Consider the following 25,287-nt stretch of genomic DNA (forward strand, 5'->3'; position numbering starts at 1 on the left):
GGGTTAGCACTGCTGTCTCAGTGCCCAGGGACCCGGGTTCACACAGTGGGTTAGCACTGCTGTCTCACAGCGCCCAGGGACCCGGGTTCACACAGTGGGTTAGCACTGCTGTCTCACAGTACCCAGGGAGCCAGGTTCACACAGTGGGTTAGCACTGCTGTCTCACAGTACCCAGGGAGCCAGGTTCACACAGTGGGTTAGCACTGCTGTCTCACAGCGCCCAGGGACCCGGGTTCACACAGTGGGTTAGCACTGCTGTCTCACAGCACCCAGGGACCCGGGTTCACACAGTGGGTTAGCGCTGCTGCCTCACAGTGCCCAGGGACCCGGGTTCACACAGTGGGTTAGCACTGCTGTCTCACAGTGCCCAGAGACCCGGGTTCACACAGTGGGTTAGCACTGCTGTCTCACAGCGCCCAGGGACCCCGGTTCACACAGTGGGTTAGCGCTGCTGTCTCACAGCGCCCAGGGATCTGGGTTCGATTCCTGGCTTGGGTCACTGTCTGTGTGGAGTTTGCACATTCTCCCCGTGTCTGTGTGGGTTTCCTCCGGGTGCTCCGGTTTCCTCCCACAGTCTGAAAGACATGCTGGTTAGGTGCTAAATTCTCCCTCAGTGTAACCCGAACAGGCGCCGGAGTGTGGGCGACTAGGGGATTTTCACAGTAACTTCATCGCAGTGTTAATGTCAGCCTAACTTATGACACTGATAAATAAACTGAAAACAATTCCAACGCCCCAATCTGATTGGACGCCATCGGAAGGGCAGCACCACTGGCAATGTAGCACTCCCTGGGTAAGTTAGTGCCAATGGTGCGCCGTGACGCCTTCTCCAACCCGGACTGGGGAGGTACATCCCCCAGTCCCACCAGGAAGGAAGGTAAAACTCTCCGTGCCCGCCCGCCCGCTTACCAGAGGGTGGTGGGATCGCTGCTCTGTCGGCTCAGGTGGTACGAGAGAGCGACCAGAAGGCCACAGAAGACAGAAAATAGGACTGGCACATGCTGGGCTTCCCAAGGGAGCTGTGGAGGGAAACCAGAGACAGAGAGAAATCACATAGGAGGCCATTCTACCCATCATCCTCATTCATCATTTCATCAAACACCAATCCCATTACCCCACCCCCCCCCCCAATCCCTCACTCCCCTGGGACACGGGTATCCCTGACTGGGTCAGCATTTATTACCCATCCCTAGTTGCCCCTTGGAGGGGCAGCTGAGAGTCAACCACATCGCTGTGGCTCTGGAGTCACATGTAGGCCAGACCGGGGTAAGGACGGCAGATTTCCTTCCCTAAAGGGAACCGGATGGGTTTTTCCCACAATGGGTCATCAGCAGTTTCTTAATTCCAGATATTTTTTATTGAATTCAAACTCCACCATCTGCCGTGGTGGGATTCGAACCCGGGTCCCCCAGGACATTAGATTATTAATCCAGAAACTCAGCCAGTGATAATACCTCTAGGCCATCACCTCCCCTTCCTCAAATGCCCTGCCCCCACTGAATCTTTTCTGGTTATCTGTTCACAGGGTTGTAGGTTTCGCTGTTGACAGTGGGGGATTCAGTTCCACCATTGAATGTTAAGGGGCAGTGGTTAGATCGTCTCTTATTGGTGACGGTCAGTGTCTGGCAGTTGTTATTTGCCACTTGTCAGCCCAAGCCTGGATATTGTCCAGATCTTGCTGCATTGGGACATGGACTGTTCCCGTGTCTGAGGAGTCATGAATGGAACTGAACATTGTGCAATCATTAGCGAACATCCCCACTTCGAACCTTATGACAGAGAGTAGGTCATTGATGAAGCAGCTGAAGATTGTTGGGCCTAAGACACTACCCTGAGGGACTCCTGCAGAGATGTCCTGGGGCTGCGATGATTGACCTCCAAGGGCAAACAGTGGCACAGTGGGTTAGCACTGCTGCCTCACAGTGCCAGGGACCCGGGTTCGATTCCCGGCTTGGGTCACTGTCTGTGTGGAGTCTGCACATTCTCCCCGTGTCTGCGTGGGTTTCCTCCCACAGTCCAAAAGACGCGTGGGTTAGGTGCTAAATTCTCCCTCAGTGTAACTCGAACAGGCGCCAGAGTGTGGCGACTGGGAGGATTTTCACAGTAGCTCCATCGTACTGTTAATGTAAGCCTTACTTGTGACACTAGTAAATAAACTTATAACCTTTAAAAGCCACAAACCCAGTTCCTGTGTGCCTGGGTGTGACTCCAATCAGTGCTCCCTTCCGTTAGCCAGTCCCCCTCCTGTCCACGTTCCCACACACCTACCTTCACTGCAGCAAAACAGAATCCATAAAGGACAGCAGCCACGATCAGGCTGCGGACAAAGCTATAAAGTGCAGATAAGGGGCTGGTCGTAGCTGTGAAGCAAAGAGGAGAGAGTCAATCAGAGCGGGGGAGCCAGGATCCTAACCTCACCCCCACTGTGTCTCCAAACAGGTGTCACACAAGGCACGGAGCACAGTCCGGCCAGACAGCTTTCCGCCATGTGACACCCCGCCTTACATAGGCTGCTGTGTCCTGTGGTGGGGTGAGGGAGCGAGAGGACCACTCCACCCCCGAGGGAGCGAGAGGACACCACCCCCCCCAGCCCCGAGGGAGCGAGAGGGGCAGAGACGGACAGAGATGCAATCGAGAGAACTGGAAGATGAAGGGAGGATAGTGAGGGAGAAACAAAAACAAATCTCTCAGATGTACAGACCTCTCTGCCCGCTCTCAGCCAATACCATCTGGGTTTAAACAGATTGAGCTTGGCACAGTGGGTTAGCACTGCTGCCTCACGGCACCGGGGACCCAGGTTCAAGTCCTGCCTCTTGGCACTGCGTGCAGTTTGCAAACTCTCTCCCATATCAGCGCGAGTTTCCTCCAGGTGCTCTGGTTTCCTCTCACAGTCCAAAGATGTGCGGGTTAGGTGGATTGGCCATGTTAAATTGCCCCTTAGTATCCAAAGATGTGTAGGTTAGGGTGGATTGGCCATGCTAAATTGCCCCTTAGTATCCAAAGATGTGTAGGTTAGGGTGGATTGGCCATGCTATGTTGCCCGGCTAAACTTGTGAGATTGAAAAGATAGGAAAGGTGCTGTGTCAGAGAGTCGGTACAGACTCGATGGGCTGAATGGGCACTTGTCGGGATTCTCTGATTCTAAACGCGAGGCTGGATTGATGGTGGGTGCCCTCTGGACTTACCGGTGCCCCCGAAGGCGTGGATGTCCAGCTGTTCCAGCAGGTACATGAAGAAAGTGTTGACTTGCGGCAGGAGGCCAAGGAGAAAGATAACTGGAAAACACAGTATAAAAACTGCAAAAAAAAAGAAAGAACAGCCAGTCACTAACTGGAGAGGGGAGGCAGAGTCACAGAAACTGTCAACAACATATCTAACTCTGTCTCAAAGACACTTAAAACTTGTGTGAAGCAGAACTACTGGCATCAGTATTCTTTCTGGTTGTATCACAGCTTGGTATGGGCTCCTCCTCTGCCCAAGGCCGCAAGGAACTACAAAGGGTGGTGAATGTAGCCCAGTCCATCACACAAACCAGCCTCCCATCCATTGACTCTGTCTACACTTCCCGCTGCCTCGGGGAAAAGCAGCCGGCATAATCAAGGACCCCACACACCCCGGACATTCTCTCTTCCACCTTCTTCCATCGGGAAAAAGATACAAAAGTCTGAGATCACGTACCGACCGACTCAAGAACAGCTTCTTCCCTGCTGCTGTCAGACTTTTGAATGGACCTGCCTCACGTTAAGTTGATCTTTCTCTACACCCTCGCTGTGACTGTAACACTACATTCTGCACCCTCTCCTTTCCTTCTCTATGAATGGTATGCTTTGCCTGTATGGTGCACAAGAAACAATACTTTGCACTGTATCCTAATATACGACAGTAAATCCAGACAAAATCCAACCGAAACCCAACCCCAACAAACCCAAACCCCAACCCAGAGCCCAAAACGAGCGGTGAACAGTAAAGTTGAGGCATGAATAAACACAGACAGCCAAGCCATCGCAAAAACGCACCGATCACAACATCCCGGGTATAGGCAAAGGACTGGGCAGAGAAGAAGGTGATTCCGTACAGGTTGATGGGCTGTAGATGGTCGCTCTTGCTCCCAAAGTCAAAGAGCCAGATCAGGACACAGCACGTACAGAAATAGACCGGTCGGCTGTACGCGATGATCCAGTTGTGACCCTGTGGGAGAGTGAACGGGTCAGATTGCAGCATGGCTGGCAGGCAGACAGAGACACTCATGTGCACGCAGGCACGCGCGCACACAGAACAACCCCACTCTCTCCCTGTACGACCTCTGCACTGTGTTCACTCAGCCGGTCCTGCCCTCTAACCCTGGCTGGGGGACCATCTGGAACAGTCCCCAAGTCGAAGGCGCGAGAGCAACGGGAATCGCCGAGATTCCAGGAGCAGGCAGCGGGAACAGTAAGTCGGACCTTTCTGGGACTGGAGGCAGTCTCGAAACACTCACACTCAGACTGAGGGTATGGAAGGAGCTCACCATGACCCGGTGGGTAACACTCATTGCCTCCCAAGGCAGGTCACAGGTTCCAGTCTCACTCCAGAGACTTCAGCACCACAGAGAGTCCCTATGGCACAGAAAGAGGCCATTCGGCCCATCGGGTCTGCACTGATCCTCAGAGCGAGCATTTTATCCTGACCTTCACGTCCATCCTATCCTCACACATTTATCATGGCCAATCCACCCTAACCCGCACATCTTTGGACATTAAGGGACAATTTAGCATGGCCAATCCACCTAACCCGCACATCTTTGGACACTAAGGGACAATTTAGCATGGCCAATCCACCTAACCTGCACATCTTTGGACACTAAGGGACAATTTAGCATGGCCAATCCACCTAACCTGCACATCTTTGGACACTAAGGGACAATTTAACATGGCCAATCCACCCTAACCTACACATCTTTGGACACTAAGGGGCAATTTAGCATGGCCAATCCCCCTAACCTACACATCTTTGGACACTAAGGGGCAATTTAGCATGGCCAATCCACCTAACCTGCACATCTTTGGACACTAAGGGACAATTTAGCATGGCCAATCCACCTAACCTGCACATCTTTGGACACTAAGGGACAATTTAACATGGCCAATCCACCCTAACCTACACATCTTTGGACACTAAGGGGCAATTTAGCATGGCCAATCCACCTAACCTGCACATCTTTGGACACTAAGGGACAATTTAGCATGGCCAATCCACCTAACCTGCACATCTTTGGACACTAAGGGACAATTTAGCATGGCCAATCCACCTAACCTGCACATCTTTGGACACTAAGGGACAATTTAGCATGGCCAATCCACCTAACCTGCACATCTTTGGACACTAAGGGACAATTTAACATGGCCAATCCACCCTAACCTACACATCTTTGGACACTAAGGGGCAATTTAGCATGGCCAATCCACCTAACCTGCACATCTTTGGACACTAAGGGACAATTTAGCATGGCCAATCCACCTAACCTGCACATCTTTGGACACTAAGGGACAATTTAGCATGGCCAATCCACCTAACCTGCACATCTTTGGACACTAAGGGACAATTTAACATGGCCAATCCACCCCAACCTGCACATCTTTGGACACTAAGGGACAATTTAGCATGGCCAATCCACCTAACCTACACATCTTTGGACACTAAGGGACAATTTAGCATGGCCAATCCACCTAACCTGTACATCTTTGGACACTAAGGGACAATTTAACATGGCCAATCCACCCTAACCTACACATCTTTGGACACTAAGGGGCAATTTAGCATGGCCAATCCACCTAACCTGCACATCTTTGGACACTAAGGGACAATTTAGCATGGCCAATCCACCTAACCTGCACATCTTTGGACACTAAGGGACAATTTAACATGGCCAATCCACCCCAACCTGCACATCTTTGGACACTAAGGGGCAATTTAGCATGGCCAATCCACCTAACCTGTTTACCTTGGCACAGCGTGGAGCAGTGGACACCTCCAATCTCATTGGGTTGCTGCACAGACAGAGGCTGCCCTCTCAAGGAGGCACAAAATAGCCACTTGACCACTACTGCGATGGACAGCAGGGCTGTTTGTCCTCGGGTCTGGGGGGGGCAGAGGGGGGCAATGTTTTTCCCTTGACCAATGTGCACAACGGATGTCCTGAGCCATTCGCATACCGCTGTCCCTGGGATCTTGCTGTGCACTAACAGGCCATTGCCGGACTGGCAAAGAGATGCCACAGAAATCAAGTGCTTAACTGGTTGCAAAGCGCTCTGGGGCGGGCGGAGGCTCAGAAAGGCTCGACAGAAATGTGCGTCCAGCCCACACTACTTACATGCATCGGCGAGGCTGCATCCGGCTGAACGCTCTGGAGAGGGAGAGAGAGGGAAAGACAGGACAGTCAGTGTGTGAGTGACTTCAAACACAAAGCAACCACATTTCAAATTTAAATTCATTCATTAGTGTCGCAGGTAAGGCTTACATTAACACTGCAATGAAGTGACTGTGAAAATCCCCCAGTCACCCACACTCTGCCGCCTGTTTGGGTTACACAGAGAGAATTTAGCACCTAACCAGCACGCCTTTCAGACTGGGAGGAAACTGGAGCATCCGGAGGAAACCCACGCAGATACAGGGAGAACATGCAAACTCCACACACACAGTGACCCAAGCCGAGAATCGAACCCGGGTCCCTGGCTCTGTGAGGCAGCAGTGTTAACCCACTGTGTCACCGTGTCCCCGGGAATCGAACCCGGGTCCCTGGCGCTGTGAGACAGCAGTGTTAACCCACTGTGTCACCGTGCCCCCGGGAATCGAACCCGGGTCCCTGGCGCTGTGAGGCAGCAGTGTTAACCCACTGTGTCACCGTGCCCCCGGGAATCGAACCCGGGTCCCTGGCGCTGTGAGACAGCAGTGTTAACCCACTGTGTCACCGTGTCCCCGGGAATCGAACCCGGGTCCCTGGCTCTGTGAAGCAGCAGTGTTAACCCACTGTGTCACTGTGCCCCCGGGAATCGAACCCGGGTCCCTGGCTCTGTGAGGCAGCAGTGTTAACCCACTGTGTCACTGTGCCCCCGGGAATCGAACCCGGGTCCCTGGCACTGTGAGACAGCAGTGTTTACCCACTGTGTCACCGTGTCCCCGGGAATCGAACCCGGGTCCCTGGCTCTGTGAGACAGCAGTGTTAACCCACTGTGTCACCGTGCCCCCGGGAATCGAACCCGGGTCCCTGGCTCTGTGAGACAGCAGTGTTAACCCACTGTGTCACCGTGTCCCCGGGAATCGAACCCGGGTCCCTGGCGCTGTGAGACAGCAGTGTTAACCCACGGTGTCACCATGCCCCCGGGAATCGAACCCGGGTCCCTGGCTCTGTGAGACAGCAGTGTTAACCCACTGTGTCACCGTGCCCCCGGGAATCGAACCCGGGTCACTGGCTCTGTGAGACAGCAGTGTTAACCCACTGTGTCACCGTGCCCCCGGGAATCGAACCCGGGTCCCTGGCACTGTGAGACAGCAGTGTTAACCCACTGTGTCACCGTGCCCCCGGGAATCGAACCCGGGTCCCTGGCGCTGTGAGGCAGCAGTGTTAACCCACTGTGTCACCGTGCCCCCGGGAATCGAACCCGGGTCCCTGGCGCTGTGAGACAGCAGTGTTAACCCACTGTGTCACCGTGCCCCCGGGAATCGAACCCGGGTCCCTGGCGCTGTGAGGCAGCAGTGTTAACCCACTGTGTCACCGTGCCCCCGGGAATCGAACCCGGGTCCCTGGCGCTGTGAGGCAGCAGTGTTAACCCACTGTGTCACCGTGTCCCTGGGAATCGAACCCGGGTCCCTGGCGCTGTGAGACAGCAGTGTTAACCCACTGTGTCACCGTGCCCCCCGGGAATCGAACCCGGGTCCCTGGCTCTGTGAGACAGCAGTGTTAACCCACTGTGTCACCGTGCCCCCCGGGAATCGAACCCGGGTCCCTGGCTCTGTGAGACAGCAGTGTTAACCCACTGTGTCACCCCATTGCCTGCAGCAATGCCAAGATCTCAAAGTTCACATCCTGGCCTCCAGATCCACCTTGTCAGCTCCACTTCCCCCCACTCTATCTGACTATCTCCGTGTGGAATGCGGTGTGGGGATTCTGTCTGGGGGGCGTTTCTGGGGCTGTGTGGAGCGCGGTATCAGGGGCCACTCCTGCCGGGTGGGACTGGAGTTTTGGTTGGGGGGAGAGGCAGTTTTAGTGTCCGAGACCCCAAAGCCACCAACAGCAATGGGATTTGGAGGTCGGGGGTCAGAGGTCAGGGGTCAGGCTGTATTGGACAGTACCTTCAGCAGTGGGATTTGGAGGTCGGAGGTCAGGCTGTATCGAACAGTACCTTCAGCAGTGGGATTTGGAGGTCGGAGGTCAGGCTGTATCGGACAGTACCTTCAGCAGTGGGATTTGGAGGTCGGAGGTCAGGCTGTATCGAACAGTACCTTCAGCAGTGGGATTTGGAGGTCGGAGGTCAGGCTGTATCGGACAGTACCTTCAGCAGTGGGATTTGGAGGTCGGAGGTCAGGCTGTATCGAACAGTACCTTCAGCAGTGGGATTTGGAGGTCGGAGGTCGGGGGTCGGGCTGTATCGGACAGTATCTTCAGCAGTGGGATTTGGAGGTCAGAGGTCGGGGGTCAGGCTGTATCGGACAGTACCTTCAGCAGTGGGATTTGGAGGTCAGAGGTCAGGCTGCATCGGACAGTACCTTCAGCAGTGGGATTTGGAGGTCAGAGGTCAGGCTGCATCGGACAGTACCTTCAGCAGTGGGATTTGGAGGTCGGGGGTCAGAGGTCAGGGGTCAGGCTGTATCGGACAGTACCTTCAGCAGTGGGATTTGGAGGTCGGAGGTCAGGCTGTATCGGACAGTAACTTCAGCAGTGGGATTTGGAGGTCGGAGGTCGGGGGTCAGGCTGTATCGGACAGTACCTTCAGCAGTGGGATTTGGAGGTCGGAGGTCAGGCTGTATCGGACAGTAACTTCAGCAGTGGGATTTGGAGGTCGGAGGTCGGGGGTCAGGCTGTATTGGACAGTACCTTCAGCAGTGGGATTTGGAGGTCGGAGGTCAGGCTGTATCAGACAGTACCTTCAGCAGCGAGTACTGGCAGCTGGCGATGACCAAGCAGAATTGGAAAACCCAGATATCCCGGAAAAAACCCTCGAGGAGCAGCAGGAAGCCCAGGAAAGCCACCAGGGCAGCGAGAGCAACGGCAACAACATTCTCAAAGGCCTCCCGGTTCCTGCAGAGACACAGAGAGGGAGACAGAGAGAGACACAGAGAGGGAGACAGAGAGAGACACAGAGAGGGAGACAGAGAGAGACACAGAGAGGGAGACAGAGAGAGACACAGAGAGGGAGACAGAGAGAGACACAGAGAGGGAGACAGAGAGAGACACAGAGAGGGAGACAGAGAGAGACACAGAGAGGGAGACAGAGAGAGACACAGAGAGGGAGACAGAGAGAGACACAGAGAGGGAGACAGAGAGAGACACAGAGAGGGAGACAGAGAGAGACACAGAGAGGGAGACAGAGAGAGACACAGAGAGGGAGAGAGAGAGAGAGACAGAGGGACACAGAGCAGAGAGAGAGAAACACAGAGAGGTCAGCTTGTCATATATCATAGAATCCTTACAGTGCAGAAAAAGGCCATTCAGCCCATCGAGTCTGCACTGACCACAGTCTCACCCAGGGCCCGATCCCCATAACCCACTGTATTTACCCTGTTAATCCACCTGACACTAAGGGGCAATTTAGCATGGACAAGCCACCTAACCAGCACATCTTTGGACTGTGGAAGAAAATGGAGCACCCGGAGGAAGCCCATGCAGACACAGGGAGAAAATGCAGACTCTGCACAGACAGTGACCCAAGCTGGGAATTGAACCCGGGTCCCTGGACGCTGTGAGACAGCAGTGCTAACCCACTGTGTCACCGTGCCCCCGGGAATTGAACCCGGGTCCCTGGCTCTGTGAGACAGCAGTGTTAACCCACTGTGTCACCGTGCCCCCGGGAATCGAACCCGGGTCCCTGGCGCTGTGAGACAGCAGTGCTAACCCACTGTGTCACCGTGCCCCCCGGGAATCGAACCCGGGTCCCTGGCTCTGTGAGACAGCAGTGTTAACCCACTGTGTCACCGTGCCCCCGGGAATCGAACCCGGGTCCCTGGCGCTGTGAGGCAGCAGTGTTAACCCACTGTGTCACCGTGTCCCCGGGAATCGAACCCGGGTCCCTGGTGCTGTGAGACAGCAGTGTTAACCCACTGTGTCACCGTGCCCCCGGGAATCGAACCCGGGTCCCTGGCTCTGTGAGGGGGCAGTGCTAACCCACTGTGTCACCGTGCCCCCGGGAATCGAACCCGGGTCCCTGGCTCTGTGAGACAGCAGTGTTAACCCACTGTGTCACCGTGCCCCCGGGAATCGAACCCGGGTCCCTGGCGCTGTGAGGGGGCAGTGCTAACCCACTGTGTCACCGTGCCCCCGGGAATCGAACCCGGGTCCCTGGCTCTGTGAGACAGCAGTGTTAACCCACTGTGTCACCGTGCCCCCCGGGAATCGAACCCGGGTCCCTGGCGCTGTGAGGCAGCAGTGTTAACCCACTGTGTCACCGTGCCCCCGGGAATTGAACCCGGGTCCCTGGTGCTGTGAGACGGCAGTGTTAACCCACTGTGTCACCGTGCCCCCGGGAATCGAACCCGGGTCCCTGGCGCTGTGAGGCAGCAGTGTTAACCCACTGTGTCCCCGTGCCCCCGGGAATCGAACCCGGGTCCCTGGCGCTGTGAGGCAGCAGTGTTAACCCACTGTGTCACCGTGCCCCTGGGAATCGAACCCGGGTCCCTGGCGCTGTGAGACAGCAGTGTTAACCCACTGTGTCACCGTGCCCCCGGGAATCGAACCCGGGTCCCTGGCTCTGTGAGACAGCAGTGTTAACCCACTGTGTCACCGTGCCCCCCGGGAATCGAACCCGGGTCCCTGGCGCTGTGAGGCAGCAGTGTTAACCCACTGTGTCACCGTGCCCCCGGGAATTGAACCCGGGTCCCTGGTGCTGTGAGACGGCAGTGTTAACCCACTGTGTCACCGTGCCCCCGGGAATCGAACCCGGGTCCCTGGTGCTGTGAGACGGCAGTGTTAACCCACTGTGTCACCGTGTCCCCGGGAATCGAACCCGGGTCCCTGGCGCTGTGAGACGGCAGTGTTAACCCACTGTGTCACCGTGCCCCCGGGAATCGAACCCGGGTCCCTGGCGCTGTGAGACAGCAGTGTTAACCCACTGTGTCACCGTGTCCCCGGGAATCGAACCCGGGTCCCTGGCTCTGTGAGGGGGCAGTGTTAACCCACTGTGTCACCCTTATGTTCCCGAGTTCCATCCCAAAGGGATTGGAAAAGTTCAGGCGCGTTGCGCAAACCCCCCCTACCCCGGCGAACCTGTCCAGCAAAGCCAGCAAGGCAAGTCGGTCGTAGCGAACCCTCATCCACTTCCAGGGAAGCAGCCAGAACTTGTAGTACTGCTTGTTCCTGTTCTTCTCTTCAATCATGAGGGTGTTCTCCTGGGATTCGTGGAGCGATTCCTGATCCAGAAAATCCAACTGTTCACAATCGGCAGGGGAAGAGACAGAAGCAGAGGTTACCTCAGTATCAGAAAACGCCAGCCAGTGCAGAGGCTGCAGATCGAATAGGAAGCGCCACAAGAGGAAACTCAGCGGTTCTGACAGTGTCTGTGGGGGGGGCTAATAGAATACAATCCCTACAGTGCAGAAGGAGGCCATTCAGCCCATCGAGTCTGCACCGATCACAATCCCACCCAGGCCCTATCCCATAAGCCCACATATTTACTCTGCTAATTCCAATGACACTAAGGGACAATTTATCATGGCCAATCCCCCTAACCTACACATCTTTGGACACTAAGGGACAATTTATCATGGCCAATCCACCTAACCCGCACATCTTTGGACTGTGGGAGGAATCCGGAGCACCCGGAGGAAACCCACACAAACATGGGGAGAACTCCACAAGAACAGGGCAGCGTGGGTAGCACAGTGGGTTAGCGCTGCTGCTTCACAGCACCAGGGACCCAGGTTCGATTCCCGGCTCGGGTCACTGTTATAGAATCATAGAAACCCTACAGTATAGAAAGAGGCCATTCGGCCCATTGAGTCTGCACCGACCACAAACCCACCCAGGCCCTACCTGACATCTTATACCCACTAATCCCTCTAACCTACGCATCTCAGGACTCTAAGAGGCAATTTTTAGCACGGCCAATCAACCTAACCCGCATATCTTTGGAGTGTGGGAGGAAACCGGAGCACCCAGAGGAAACCCACGCAGGCACGGGGAGAACGCGCAGACTCCACACAGACAGTGACCCGAGCTGGGAACCGAACCTGGGCGCAGTGAGGCAGTATTGCTAACCCACTGTGCTATCCTGACACCCACATGTCTGCGCCGATGGTGGAAGGAGTTGGCACCAGGTAGCAGCAAGGGAGAGGTGGGCATCAGCTCCGACCGCAGAGGTGGTCTGGGCTGGAGGAGGAGAGGGGGGCACCCCACCCCGGTACTTTGTCTGCGATGCCCCCCCCCCCACGTCGAACAACCTACCCGTCTCCCAGAGGAGGAAGACCCGTCCCGTTAAACGCTGGGAGCAAGGAATGGAAACAGGAGTGATTGAACTGGAGTTATCGCCCCCACCCCCAGATCCCCCCCCCCCGTCCCCGCGCGCTCCTTACCTCCGGAATTTCCAAAGGCACACGGCGGACCTGCATTCCCTGAAGTACCACCGGCCGGGGCTGGAGGAGGGCTGGCATTCCGTCAGGAACATCGGCAGAGGTGAAGCTGGAAGAGTGGGATTGGTGGTCCCTGGATCCCGGAGAGAAACTGGCTGTTAACGACTGTCGAGTTATACGACGTGGCTTTGAACCGGCGGACGGTGCCACCGGGTCACAGGGGAAGAAATCGGGTCCCTTCCCCAAATCCTGAAGGGGATGGGCCCGGCTGCTATTCCCAGGCGGGATAAACCCCCTTCCGCCCTCCCTCGATGGAACTGCAGCCTGCCTCAGGGCTGTGGGACTGGAAACCTGGGAGGCGAGGGGTCACGCGCTCCAATCCCACCCTCCGGGCCGACCCTGCCTGTGCAGTCCCGAGGGGGGGCAGTAAATATAGGCCAAGGGATCCCCCCACCCTTGGAGGAGCAGCAGAGGGGGGGGGAGTGGGGGCGGGGGCTTCTCCCTGGGGGGTCCGAGATCGACATCCTCCTCCCACTGAAACACGCCTCCTATTTTTTTTAAAAGTTGTATTTATCAGTGTCGCAAGTAAGGCTCACATTAACGCTGCGATGAAGTTACTGTGGAAATCCCCCGAGTCGCCACACTCCTGTTCGGGTCACACTGAACCATGTTCGGGGTGGCACAGTGGGTTAGCAATGCTGTCCCAAAGCGCCAGGGACCCCAGGTTCCATTCCCAGTTTGGGTCACTGTCTGTGTGGAGTCTGCACATTCTCCCCATGTCTGCGTGGGTTTCCTCCGGGTGCTACGGTTTCCTCCCACAGTCCAATGACGTGCTGGTTAGGTGGACTGGCCATGCTAAACTGTCTTTTAGTGTCCAAAGATGTTCATCTTAGTGTCCACAGGCTGAAAGATGTGCTGGTTAGGGTGCATTGACCTGAACAGGCGCCAGACTGTGGCCACCAGGGGGATTTCACAGTAACTTCATTGCAGTGTTAATGTAAGCCTTACTTGTGACTAATAAATAAACTTCACCTTTATTTTACTTTTACCTTCACTAAGAAAGAATTTAGCACGGTCAATGCACCCTAACCAGCACGTCTTTCGGACTGTGGGAGGAAACCGGAGCACCCGGAGGAAACCCACGCAGACACGGGGAGAACGTGCAGACTCCACACAGACAGTCACCCAAGCCGGGAATCGAACCGGGGTCCCTGGCGCTGAGAGGCAGCAGTGCTAACCCACTGTGTCACTGCGCCATCCCAGCAAGATCCCACAGGAGATTCCCAAGATGGTGGGAATCGAACCCAGGTTCCTGGCACCGTGGACCCACTGTGTCACCCACTTGGGGGGGAGGGGGAAGAGAGAGAGAGAGATACGGGGATAGAGTGGCTATCTGCTGGTAAGTTAGATCAGCCACGATTCAGTTGAATGGTAGAACAGGTTGGAGGGGCCGAACGGTCGATAGTTATCATAGCCCCCTCTACTCTCCCCCCACCGTGCTTGTGGGATTGTGCTGTGCACTTCTCGGTCCTGACCTGGCAATGAGAGCACGTCAAATCCAGCCGGGAAGCTCTTTGGGATGTCCCTGTGCTGGGAATGGGAAGGTTTCCTCCTCGCTCTGTCTGTGGGGGGAGAATGCAGTAGAGAGGGGGGTACCGGGGGGAGAATGCAGTGGGGGGGGGGGGTGCTGGGGGGAGGATGCAGTGGAGGGGGGGCTGCCGGGGTATAAAACTTACCATGCGTTGTTGGAGACGTGTTCCAGGCTCACTTGCTGCCCCACCGGATTCTCGTAGCCGCCTCCCGTCGGACCGAACGTGTAGGACCTGCGGATACCTGGATAACGACGGCAGAGTGTCAGTACATACAGCTACAGCCCATACACAAGCAGTAATAAGGCAGAGGATGAGAACCAGGCAAAACCCTGACAGCTCAGGCAAATCACAGATTACCCAAAGGATAAAGGCTCGTTGGGCCGAAGGGCCTGTTTCCCGTGCTGGGTTGTTCTTTGTTCTTTGAAGCGACAGAGCTTGCAAACAAGCGTCACTCTTCAGCTGATAGCGGAATACATCAAGACACATTCTCCCCATGTCTGCATGGGTTTCCTCCAGGTGATCCGGTTTCCTCCCACACTCCAAAGATGAGCGGGTTAGGTGGATTGGTTATGCTAAATTGCCCCTTAGTGTCCAAAAATGTGCAGGTTGGAGAGATAAATTTTTCAGCTTATGGAGGGAGAAAGGGCATGAATAGGATGCTCTGTTGGAGAGTCAGTGCAGACTCGATGGGCTGAATGGCCTCCTTCTGCTTTGCCAGGACCCTAACCCTGAACAACAAGGACAATTCACATTTGCACCAGGCCGGACCACACACTTCCCCCCTCGTCTTTCAGAGGGGACAGGGCTGGGAGGAGGCACCGATTAACGGTGCAGTAAGATGCCCCGTAACTGGGAGCGGGTTAGAGGCAGAGGAACACTCAGCTCAGCCTTTGGCAAGTGTTCCCCGCACCTCGGCAGGGCGACTCAGCACAGCACCCCCCACCCCTCCCCCTGCCCCCCACAGGGGTTAAAACACCTACCGGCCTCGTCGAAGAAGTAGTGAACAGCGCCCTCCGAGGTGTCGTCGAAATTGGAGGCCTCGTGCACAGGCCCTCGGGGGAGCAGCAGCGAGCTGGCGAACTGCAGGGCCGCGGGCAGTGCGTGCGTCCGCGACTGCGAGGCTGTCCGGTTCCGCTGGATGTCTTGCAGGCTGCAAGGGGGAGGGGGAAATCGGCACAGAGTTAAACACGGAAGTTCTGGGGTGGCACAGTGGGTTATCTCTGCTGCCTCACAGCGCCAGGAGCCTGGGTCCGATTCCCAGCTTGACTCACTGTCTGTGTGGAGCTTGCACATTCTCCCCATGTCTGTGTGAGCATCATAGAGTCACAGAAGTTGACAACATGGAAACAGGCCCTTCGACCCAACTTGTCCATGCTGCCCCCTTTTTTTATTAAGCCCCTAAGCTAGTCCCAATTGCCCGTGTTTGGCCCATATCCCTCTATACCCATTTTACCCATGGAACCATCTTTTGTTCGGCTGGTGTGAGAAAGAGTTCTGGGAACTCCGAAAATGTACAACACAAACTGCAAACACAACACCAAGGCCCATTGGGCCAGCAATTCTGATGCTTCAAGCTACGTATGTACATGGCTACCAGCCACACTCATGTTGGGGAATCGCCTCACTCAATTTTCAATTCATTTATCGAATTAGGATACAGTCCGAATACTTCTACTGGATTCGTACCTTTGGTTCTGAGTATTATTTCAAAGTTTTGTGGGATTGAATACTCTGGTCTCCTCCCACAGTCCAAAAATGTGAAGATTAGATGGATTGGCCATGCTAAATTGCAACGATGTGCTTAATGTGTAAATTGATGTGTAAATTAGAGGGATTAGCGGGATAAATGCGGGGGCAGAGCCTGGAGTGGGATTAATATCGGTGCAGATTCAATGGACCAAATGGACTCCTTCTGTACTGTTTGATGCGGGACAGTGTAGAGGGAGCTTTACTCTGTATCTAACCCCGTGCTGTACCTGTCCTGGGAGTGTTTGATGGGGGGACAGTGTAGAGGGAGCTTTACTCTGTATCTAACCCCGTGCTGTACCTGTCCTGGGAGTGTTTGATGGGGGGACAGTGTAGAGGGAGCTTTACTCTGTATCTAACCCCGTGCTGTACCTGTCCTGGGAGTGTTTGATGGGGGGACAGTGTAGAGGGAGCTTTACTCTGTATCTAACCCCGTGCTGTATCTGTCCTGGGAGTGTTTGATGGGGGGACAGTGTAGAGGGAGCTTTACTCTGTATCTAACCCTGTGCTGTACCTGTCCTGGGAGTGTTTGATGGGGGGACAGCGTAGAGGGAGCTTTACTCTGTATCTAACCCCGTGCTGTACCTGTCCTGGGAGTGTTTGATGGTAACCCTGTGCTGTACCTGTCCGGAGTGTTTGATGGGGGGACAGTGTAGAGGGAGCCTATCTGTATCTAACCCCTGCGGTAGCTTCCTGGGAGTGGTTGATGGGGACGAGGTAGAGGGAGCTTTACTCTGTATTTACCCTGTGCTGTACCTGTCCTGGGAGTGTTGATGGGGGACAGTGAAGGGGAGCTTTACTCTTATCTAACCCGTGCTGTACCTGGTCCTGGGAGTGGTTTGATGGGGGACAGCGTAGACTGTACCTGTCCTGGGAGTGTTTGATGGGGGGACAGCGTAGAGGGAGCTTTACTCTGTATCTAACCCCGTGCTGTACCTGTCCTGGGAGTGTTTGATGGGGACAGTGTAGAGGGAGCTTTACTCTGTATCTAACCCCGTGCTGTACCTGTCCTGGGAGTGTTTGATGGGGGGACAGTGTAGAGGGAGCTTTACTCTGTATCTAACCCCGTGCTGTACCTGTCCTGGGAGTGTTTGATGGGGGGACAGTGTAGAGGGAGCTTTACTCTGTATCTAACCCCGTGCTGTACCTGTCCTGGGAGTGTTTGATGGGGGGGACAGTGTAGAGGGAGCTTTACTCTGTATCTAACCCCGTGCTGTACCTGTCTGTGGGAGTGTCTTCCAAGATTTTGGCAATATTTAGTTGCTGAATGGGCCCACTCTGTATCTCCCTGCTGGAAGAGACCCCACACACCCCGGACATTCTCTCTTCCACCTTCTTCCATCGGGAAAAAGATACAAAAGTCTGAGGTCACGTACCGACCGACTCAAGAACAGCTTCTTCCCTGCTGCTGTCAGACTTTTGAATGGACCTACCTCACATTAAGTTGATCTTTCTCTACACCCTCGCTGTGACTGTAACACTACATTCTGTACCCTCTCCTTTCCTTCTCTATGAGTGGTATGCTTTATCTGTATAGCGCACAGGAAACAATACTTTTCACTGTCTCCCAATACATGTGACAATAATAAATCAAACCAATAACTATTCCCCCTCCCTGAGCACACAGCGCAGTGGCAGTACCTCGGCGGAGATCCCATGATGGAGGGTGGAGGAGTCGGATTATTTCCCGCATTGTGCCGTCGCCTCATTGCCTGCGTTCTCTTCACACTGCTGCTGAGCTCCCGCTTTCCGGAGTCTTCCGAGGCCGGAGCTGGGACAGAAAGATGGAAAACCGTTTCAACTCACCCCAGGTGAACAATTCTTCCCAGCCCTGAACTGAGGACAGACTGGATCCCAGTCCAACTTCTCCTGAGAGATTCTGACAGTGCGGCGCTCCCTCAGCGCCGACCCTCCCACAGTGCGGCGCTCCCTCAGCACTGACCCTCCCACAGTGCGGCGCTCCCTCAGCACCGACCCTCCCACAGTGCGGCGCTCCCTCAGCACCGACCCTCCCACAGTGCGGCGCTCCCTCAGCACCGACCCTCCCACAGTGCGGCGCTCCCTCAGCACTGACCCTCCCACAGTGCGGCGCTCCCTCAGCACCGACCCTCCCACAGTGCGGCGCTCCCTCAGCACCGACCCTCCCACAGTGCGGCGCTCCCTCAGCACCGACCCTCCCACAGTGCGGCGCTCCCTCAGCACTGACCCTCCCACAGTGCGGCGCTCCCTCAGCACCGACCCTCCCACAGTGCGGGACTCCCTCAGCACTGACCCTCCCACAGTGCGGCGCTCCCTCAGCACCGACCCTCCCACAGTGCGGCACTCCCTCAGCACTGACCCTCCCACAGTGCGGTGCTCCCTCAGCACCGACCCTCCCACAGTGCGGCACTCCCTCAGCACCGACCCTCCCACAGTGCGGCGCTCCCTCAGCACCGACCCTCCCACAGTGCGGTGCTCCCTCAGCACTGACCCTCCCACAGTGCGGTGCTCCCTCAGCACCGACCCTCCCACAGTGCGGTGCTCCCTCAGCACCGACCCTCCCACAGTGCGGCACTCCCTCAGCACCGACCCTCCCACAGTGCGGCGCTCCCTCAGCACCGACCCTCCCACAGTGCGGCGCTCCCTCAGCACTGACCCTCCCACAGTGCGGCGCTCCCTCAGCACTGACCCTCCCACAGTGCGGCACTCCCTCAGCACTGACCCTCCCACAGTGCGGCGCTCCCTCAGCACTGACCCTCCCACAGTGCGGCGCTCCCTCAGCACCGACCCTCCCACAGTGCGGCGCTCCCTCAGCACCGACCCTCCCACAGTGCGGCGCTCCCTCAGCACCGACCCTCCCACAGTGCGGCGCTCCCTCAGCACTGACCCTCCCACAGTGCGGCGCTCCCTCAGCACTGACCCTCCCACAGTGCGGCGCTCCCTCAGCACTGACACTCCCACAGTGCGGCGCTCCCTCAGCACCGACCCTCCCACAGTGCGGCGCTCCCTCAGCACTGACCCTCCCACAGTGCGGTGCTCCCTCAGCACCGACCCTCCCACAGTGCGGCGCTCCCTCTGGCACTCAGTGATGCCAGCAATGACAGGAGGGGGTCTCAGCCATTCACACATTATTCAAACAGCGTTTAAAAGCAAGGTGGTGAAAAGCCCGAATCTCTCGAACTGATGTAAAAACCTCACACAACAGTCTGTCAGCAACAGCGGAGCCCTTGGAACAGGCGAGACGCCTGTCAGCGGGGATAGCAAGCTGGCCGGATAACGGGGAACGGACGGCAGTCGTGTTCGAGGCTGGAGAAAAGCGTGTCGTGAGTTTTCCCGGGGAGTGAGAGCTCGGAACACTCCTCCCCCCACTCCCGAGGTGTACATCAATATACTGCGGGAAGTGGGCCTCTGAGGAACAGTATAAAATGAAATGTCCAACTCCACAGGGGGAAAGGGCACCCGTGAGGTAATAACCCTGAAAAGTGTGAGGTGATACACTTCGGAAGAAGGAGAGTCGGACACTTCAGGAACTTTCAAGCGGTTATTGGATAGGCACATGGAGCACTCCAGAATGATAGGGAGTGGGATAGCTTGACACTAAGGGGCAATTTAGCATGGCCAATCCACCTAACCTACACATCTTTGGACACGGAGGGACAATTTAACACGGCCAATCCATCCTAACCTGCACATCTTTCGGACTGTGGGAGGAAACCGGAGCACCCGGAGAAAACCCACACAGACACGGGGAGAATGTGGAGACTCCGCACAGAGAATGACCCAAGCCAGGAATCGAACCCGGGTCCCTGGCGCTGGGAGACAGCAGTGCTAACCCACTGTGCCATCCTGGGGTCAGGGAGGGAAAAAAGTTGGGGAGGAGTGAGCGGGATCACCTCGGGAGAGAACAACTGGCACAGATGGCAAGAGACTGAAAGGCCTGATACACCCATTCAGTAACACCCTGGCAGCTCAGCCTTGTGGAGGCGGGTGGGGGCTTGTGGGAGACCCCCCCCCTATTATAGAAAGGATATTATTAAACCAGAAAGAGTGCAGAAAAGATTTACTAGGATGTTACCGGGACTTGATGGATTGAGTTATAAGGAGAGGCTGGATAGACTGGGACGTTTTTCCTCTGGAGTGTAGGAGGCCGAGGGGTGATCTTATAGAGGTCTATAAAATAATGAGGGGCACAGATCAGCTAGATAGTCAATATCTTTTCCCAAAGGTAGGGGAGTCTAAAACTAGAGGGCACAGGTTTAAGGTGAGAGGGGAGAGATACAAAAGGATCCAGAGGGGCAATTTTTTCACACAGAGGGTGGTGAGTGTCTGGAACGAGCTGCCAGAGGCAGTAGTAGAGGTGGGTACAATTTTGTCTTTTAAAAAGCATTTAGACAGTCACATGGGTATGGGCCAAATGTGGGTAATTGGGATTAACTTAAGCATTGAAAAAAAGGGACAGCATGGACAAGTTGGGCCGAAGGGCCTGTTTCCATGCTGTAAACCTCTCTGAAGTTTGACCCATGTGTGATCCAGATCTCTCAGACATTTCACCTGCAGTCAGTCAATCACCCCCACCCTTTCATCACCCCCCCCCCAACACCCGGTGTTTGACCTACCTCCTCCCACCGCCCCCTCCGACTGGCTCCAGGCGCTCCCGATGGATTCCAGCCGCCGGGAGAAGCGTTCCCTCCAGCGGGGCTCCCCTTCCCGAGCCTCCAGGTCCGACTTGGAGGCGGTCAGCGTGCGGGAGGGTCCGCCCGGCGCCGAGGGGCCAGGCTCCAGCCGCCCGCCGTCCGCCCCCGGCACCCGGGCGTGGTGAGGCTTGGCGCCCGGGGGCGGCCGTGGAGGGAAGGGGGCGGCGGCGGTTTCGGGAAGGACGGAGGAGGAGGAGGAGGAGGAGGGGGGGGGAGCGGCGGGCTCGGGGCCCCGGGCACCGCCACCCCCCTGCTGCCCGCCCCGGGTGGCGTCGGGAGAGGAGCAGGACTGCGAGGTGATGCTGGAGGAGCTGGAGGAACTGCTGTAGTTGGGTTGGGAGCGCAGGCTGGAGGTGTGACTCAGGTCGCTCTGGTCGCTGGAGTCCTCGTCCTCGAAGAAACTCTCGCTGTAGGCCTTGGCGCCCAGGGCGGTGCGGACGGGCGCGTAATCGCGGCGGTAATCGAAGCTTCCGCTGTGCCGCTTGCCGGCCTTCTTCCGGCCTGACCGCTGCCCCGAGGCCCGCCGCAGGAGGTTCAGCTCTTTGGGACGCACCACCCGCTCGGCCTCCGGCCCGCTCTCAGTCCCGGGGCCCCCCGGGGCCGCGGCGGCAGGAGGGGAGGGGGGGCCCAGCTTGTCGGCCAGCCAGGAGCTCAGGGGGTCGTCCCCTCCCCCCGCCAGGCCCCGCGCCCCGGGGCTGAGGGCCGAGCGCGAGCCCCCGTCGCCGCGCTCAGGCGTGGCGGCCATCTCGCCGTCGGAGAAGTTGTCCGTGTCGCTGCCCGCCTTGGCCGGGGCCCCCGCGCTGCGCCCTCCTGCGGGGCCCGGGGGCCTGGGCACAGGCCTGGGGGTCAGGGTGGGGCTCTCCAGCCGGGTGGAGCTGGTCAGCTCGCTCCGGTAGCTGCTGACGGTGCTCTGGGTCTCCTTGTCCGTGCCACTGAAGCAGCTGTCAGTGGAGCCCGCCGCCTTGGCGCCCAGGCCCTCCAGGCTGCCCGCCCCTTCCCGGGTCCCCGCCTTGCCCGCCTGGTCGCCGGACAGCCGCTCGCACAGCAGGGGGCCCAGGAAGGCTTCACACAGGCCCCCGGGCTCGCTGGGCTGCCAGGACCCCATCTGCTCCAACAGGCCGAGGGGCAGGGGGTGAACCCGCAGTTCGGGCGCAGCCGGACGATGGGCAGGATCGCCAGGCGAGACCGGGGAGGCAGGCCCGGTGATGGGCAGCATGGCCTGGACGGGGAGCAAGGGCAGTCTTTTGCCCGAGGTCAGCGCCTCCAGGGCACCCTCCTCGGGGGGCACAGGGCCCTCGCTGGCCGACTGCGGCACGGGTGGATCTGAAACGGCAAGAAAACACAGAACAGGTTCGTGTCAAACAACCGTCTTCACCCCTCCAAATACACACATCAAATCTACAAGCACTGGCCATTCGGCCCAAACCAGTCCAGACTAGCCCCACAGCAGCACGAGGAAGGCCGAGAGGAGATTTGGGGGAGGTAGACAAAGATCCCGAGGGGTCTGGAGAGAGGCGACAGAGGGAGGAAGGATCCCCATTGGTGATAAGGTCTAGAACCAGAGGGCACCAAATTAACATGATGAGGCAACAGATGAGACATCAAGAGAGCGTTTAGTCTTTGTTAGCGTAGCAAGGGGGCTAAGCAGAGGGAGGTTCATTTGAGATTCTCAGATCAATTTGGCAAATTATCTGAAGAAAAATAACTTTGCAGGGCTAGCACTGAACAGATGTGCTGAATGGCCTCCTTCTGTGCTGAAAACATACCATGCCAATGTCATCACAGCATATCCATCTATCCCTCCTACGTTTATCCAGCTTCCCCCCTTTAAACGTATCGGTATTATTCACCTCCCCCACTCCCCTGTGGGAGTGAGTCTCACATCCCCCCCCACTTCCCCCCGTGGGAGTGAGTCCCACATTCTCCCCCACTCCCCCCGTGGGAGCGAGTCCCACATTCTCCCCCACTCCCCCCGTGGGAGCGAGTCCCACATTCTCCCCCACTCCCCCCGTGGGAGCGAGTCCCACATTCTCCCCCACTCCCCCCGTGGGAGCGAGTCCCACATTCTCCCCCACTCCCCCCGTGGGAGCGAGTCCCACATTCTCCCCCACTCCCCCCGTGGGAGCGAGTCCCACATTCTCCCCCACTCCCCCGTGGGAGCGAGTCCCACATTCTCCCCCACTCCCCCCGTGGGAGCGAGTCCCACATTCTCCCCCACTCCCCCCGTGGGAGCGAGTCCCACATTCTCCCCCACTCCCCCCGTGGGAGCGAGTCCCACATTCTCCCCCACTCCCCCCCCCGTGGGAGCGAGTCCCACATTCTCCCCCACTCCCCCCCCCGTGGGAGCGAGTCCCACATTCTCCCCCACTCCCCCCGTGGGAGCGAGTCCCACATTCTCCCCCACTCCCCCCGTGGGAGCGAGTCCCACATTCTCCCCCACTCCCCCCGTGGGAGTGAGTCCCACATTCTCCCCCACTCCCCCCGCGGGAGTGAGTCCCACATTCTCCCCCACTCCCCCCGTGGGAGTGAGTCCCACATTCTCCCCCACTCCCCCCGTGGGAGCGAGTCCCACATTCTCCCCCACTCCCCCCGTGGGAGCGAGTCCCACATTCTCCCCCACTCCCCCCGTGGGAGTGAGTCCCACATTCTCCCCCCACTCCCCCCGTGGGAGCGAGTCCCACATTCTCCCCCACTCCCCCCGTGGGAGTGAGTCCCACATTCTCCCCCACTCCCCCCGTGGGAGCGAGTCCCACATTCTCCCCCACTCCCCCCGTGGGAGCGAGTCCCACATTCTCCCCCCACTCCCCCCGTGGGAGCGAGTCCCACATTCTCCCCCACTCCCCCCGTGGTTGCGTTCTCTCTCGGTGGAGACAGTCAGGTGTCTGGTACAAATGTCACACGCCACTCGGCAAAGATGGAGAAGGAGAAAGGATGGAGGATGACTCACCTGCTGTCTCCAGCATGTTCAGTTTTAGTAATTCTCTGTCAGCTGAAGTAACAATTACATTTTTATTGCCTTGTCCATGGACCAAGTCTCTGATCCCTGTGGATGCAAAACAAACAGAGTCCCGATCAGAGCACAGAAAAGAGAATTCCATCCAGATAACCTGAAGCACACAGAAGATAGGAGCAGGAGGAGGCCACTCAGCCCTTCGAACCTCCTCTGCCATTCATCACCATCACAGCTGATGGCACACCCAGCACAGAGTGAAGGGAGACACAAGCCCGACGGAAATCCTTAAAGGATTGCCGATTGACGGAGAGGCAGGGTAGGTGCCCAGTCTGTACAGAGTTAGCTCACCTCAACCCCACTCAGCAGGACAAAAAAAATCTTTTATTTATTAGTGTCACAAGTACACTGCAATGAAGTTGATGTAAAAATCCCCTAGTCGCCACACTTGGGTTACACTGAGGGAGAATTTAGCACGGCCAATGCACCCTAACCAGCACGTCTTTCAGACTGTGGGAAGGAACTGGAGCACCCGGAGGAAACCCACGCAGACACGGGGAGAATATGCGGATTCCACACAGACAGTGACCTGAGCTGGGAATTGAACCCGGGTCCCTGGCGCTGTGAGACAGCAGTGCTAACCCACTGTGTGAACCCGGGTCCCTGGGCGCTGTGAGACAGCAGTGCTAACCCACTGTGTGAACCCGGGTCCCTGGGCACTGTGAGACAGCAGTGCTAACCCACTGTGTGAACCCGGGTTCCTGGGCACTGTGAGGGAGCAGTGCTAACCCACTGTGTGAACCCGGGTCCCTGGGCGCTGTGAGGCAGCAGTGCTAACCCACTGTGTGAACCCGGGTCCCTGGGCGCTGTGAGACAGCAGTGCTAACCCACTGTGTGAACCCGGGTCCCTGGGCGCTGTGAGACAGCAGTGCTAACCCACTGTGTGAACCTGGGTCCCTGGGTGCTGTGAGGCAGCAGCGCTAACCCACTGTGTGAACCCAGGTCCCTGGGCACTGTGAGGCAGCAGCGCTAACCCACTGTGTGAACCCGGGTCCCTGGGCACTGTGAGGGAGCAGTGCTAACCCACTGTGTGAACCCAGGTCCCTGGGCGCTGTGAGACAGCAGCGCTAACCCACTGTGTGAACCCGGGTCCCTGGGCGCTGTGAGGCAGCAGTGCTAACCCACTGTGTGAACCCGGGTCCCTGGGCACTGTGAGGGAGCAGCGCTAACCCCACTGTGTGAACCCGGGTCCCTGGGCGCTGTGAGACAGCAGTGCTAACCCACTGTGTGAACCTGGGTCCCTGGGCGCTGTGAGGCAGCAGTGCTAACCCACTGTGTGAACCCGGGTCCCTGGGCGCTGTGAGACAGCAGCGCTAACCCACTGTGTGAACCCGGGTCCCTGGGCGCTGTGAGGCAGCAGCGCTAACCCACTGTGTGAACCCGGGTCCCTGGGCGCTGTGAGGCAGCAGTGCTAACCCACTGTGTGAACCCGGGTCCCCTGGGCGCTGTGAGACAGCAGCGCTAACCCACTGTGTGAACCCGGGGTCACCCATGGGTGCAGTGGGTTAGC

General features: G+C 57.2%; 1 protein-coding gene across 1 annotated transcript in view; it reads right to left on the reverse strand.

Moving 5' to 3' along the window:
- The window catches only part of LOC145340536 (pecanex-like protein 3), a gene marked incomplete at both ends in the record, with an annotated part of 31,965 nt that extends 8,091 nt beyond the window's left edge, over positions 1–23,874 (reverse strand). The window contains 13 exon segments of the mRNA XM_080185005.1: positions 910–1,019; positions 2,269–2,360; positions 3,186–3,296; positions 4,017–4,188; positions 6,350–6,382; positions 9,121–9,274; positions 11,456–11,616; positions 12,760–12,889; positions 14,493–14,589; positions 15,329–15,498; positions 17,736–17,865; positions 20,690–22,090; positions 23,715–23,874. Of these exon segments, the coding sequence (XP_080041131.1) occupies positions 910–1,019; positions 2,269–2,360; positions 3,186–3,296; positions 4,017–4,188; positions 6,350–6,382; positions 9,121–9,274; positions 11,456–11,616; positions 12,760–12,889; positions 14,493–14,589; positions 15,329–15,498; positions 17,736–17,865; positions 20,690–22,090; positions 23,715–23,874 (2,921 nt within the window).
- Positions 23,875–25,287: the final 1,413 nt, after the last annotated feature.

This window comes from Carcharhinus amblyrhynchos, unplaced genomic scaffold, assembly GCF_965287045.1.
Source record: "Carcharhinus amblyrhynchos unplaced genomic scaffold, sCarAmb.v2.hapA chromosome_1120, whole genome shotgun sequence".
Lineage (NCBI taxonomy): Eukaryota > Metazoa > Chordata > Chondrichthyes > Carcharhiniformes > Carcharhinidae > Carcharhinus > Carcharhinus amblyrhynchos.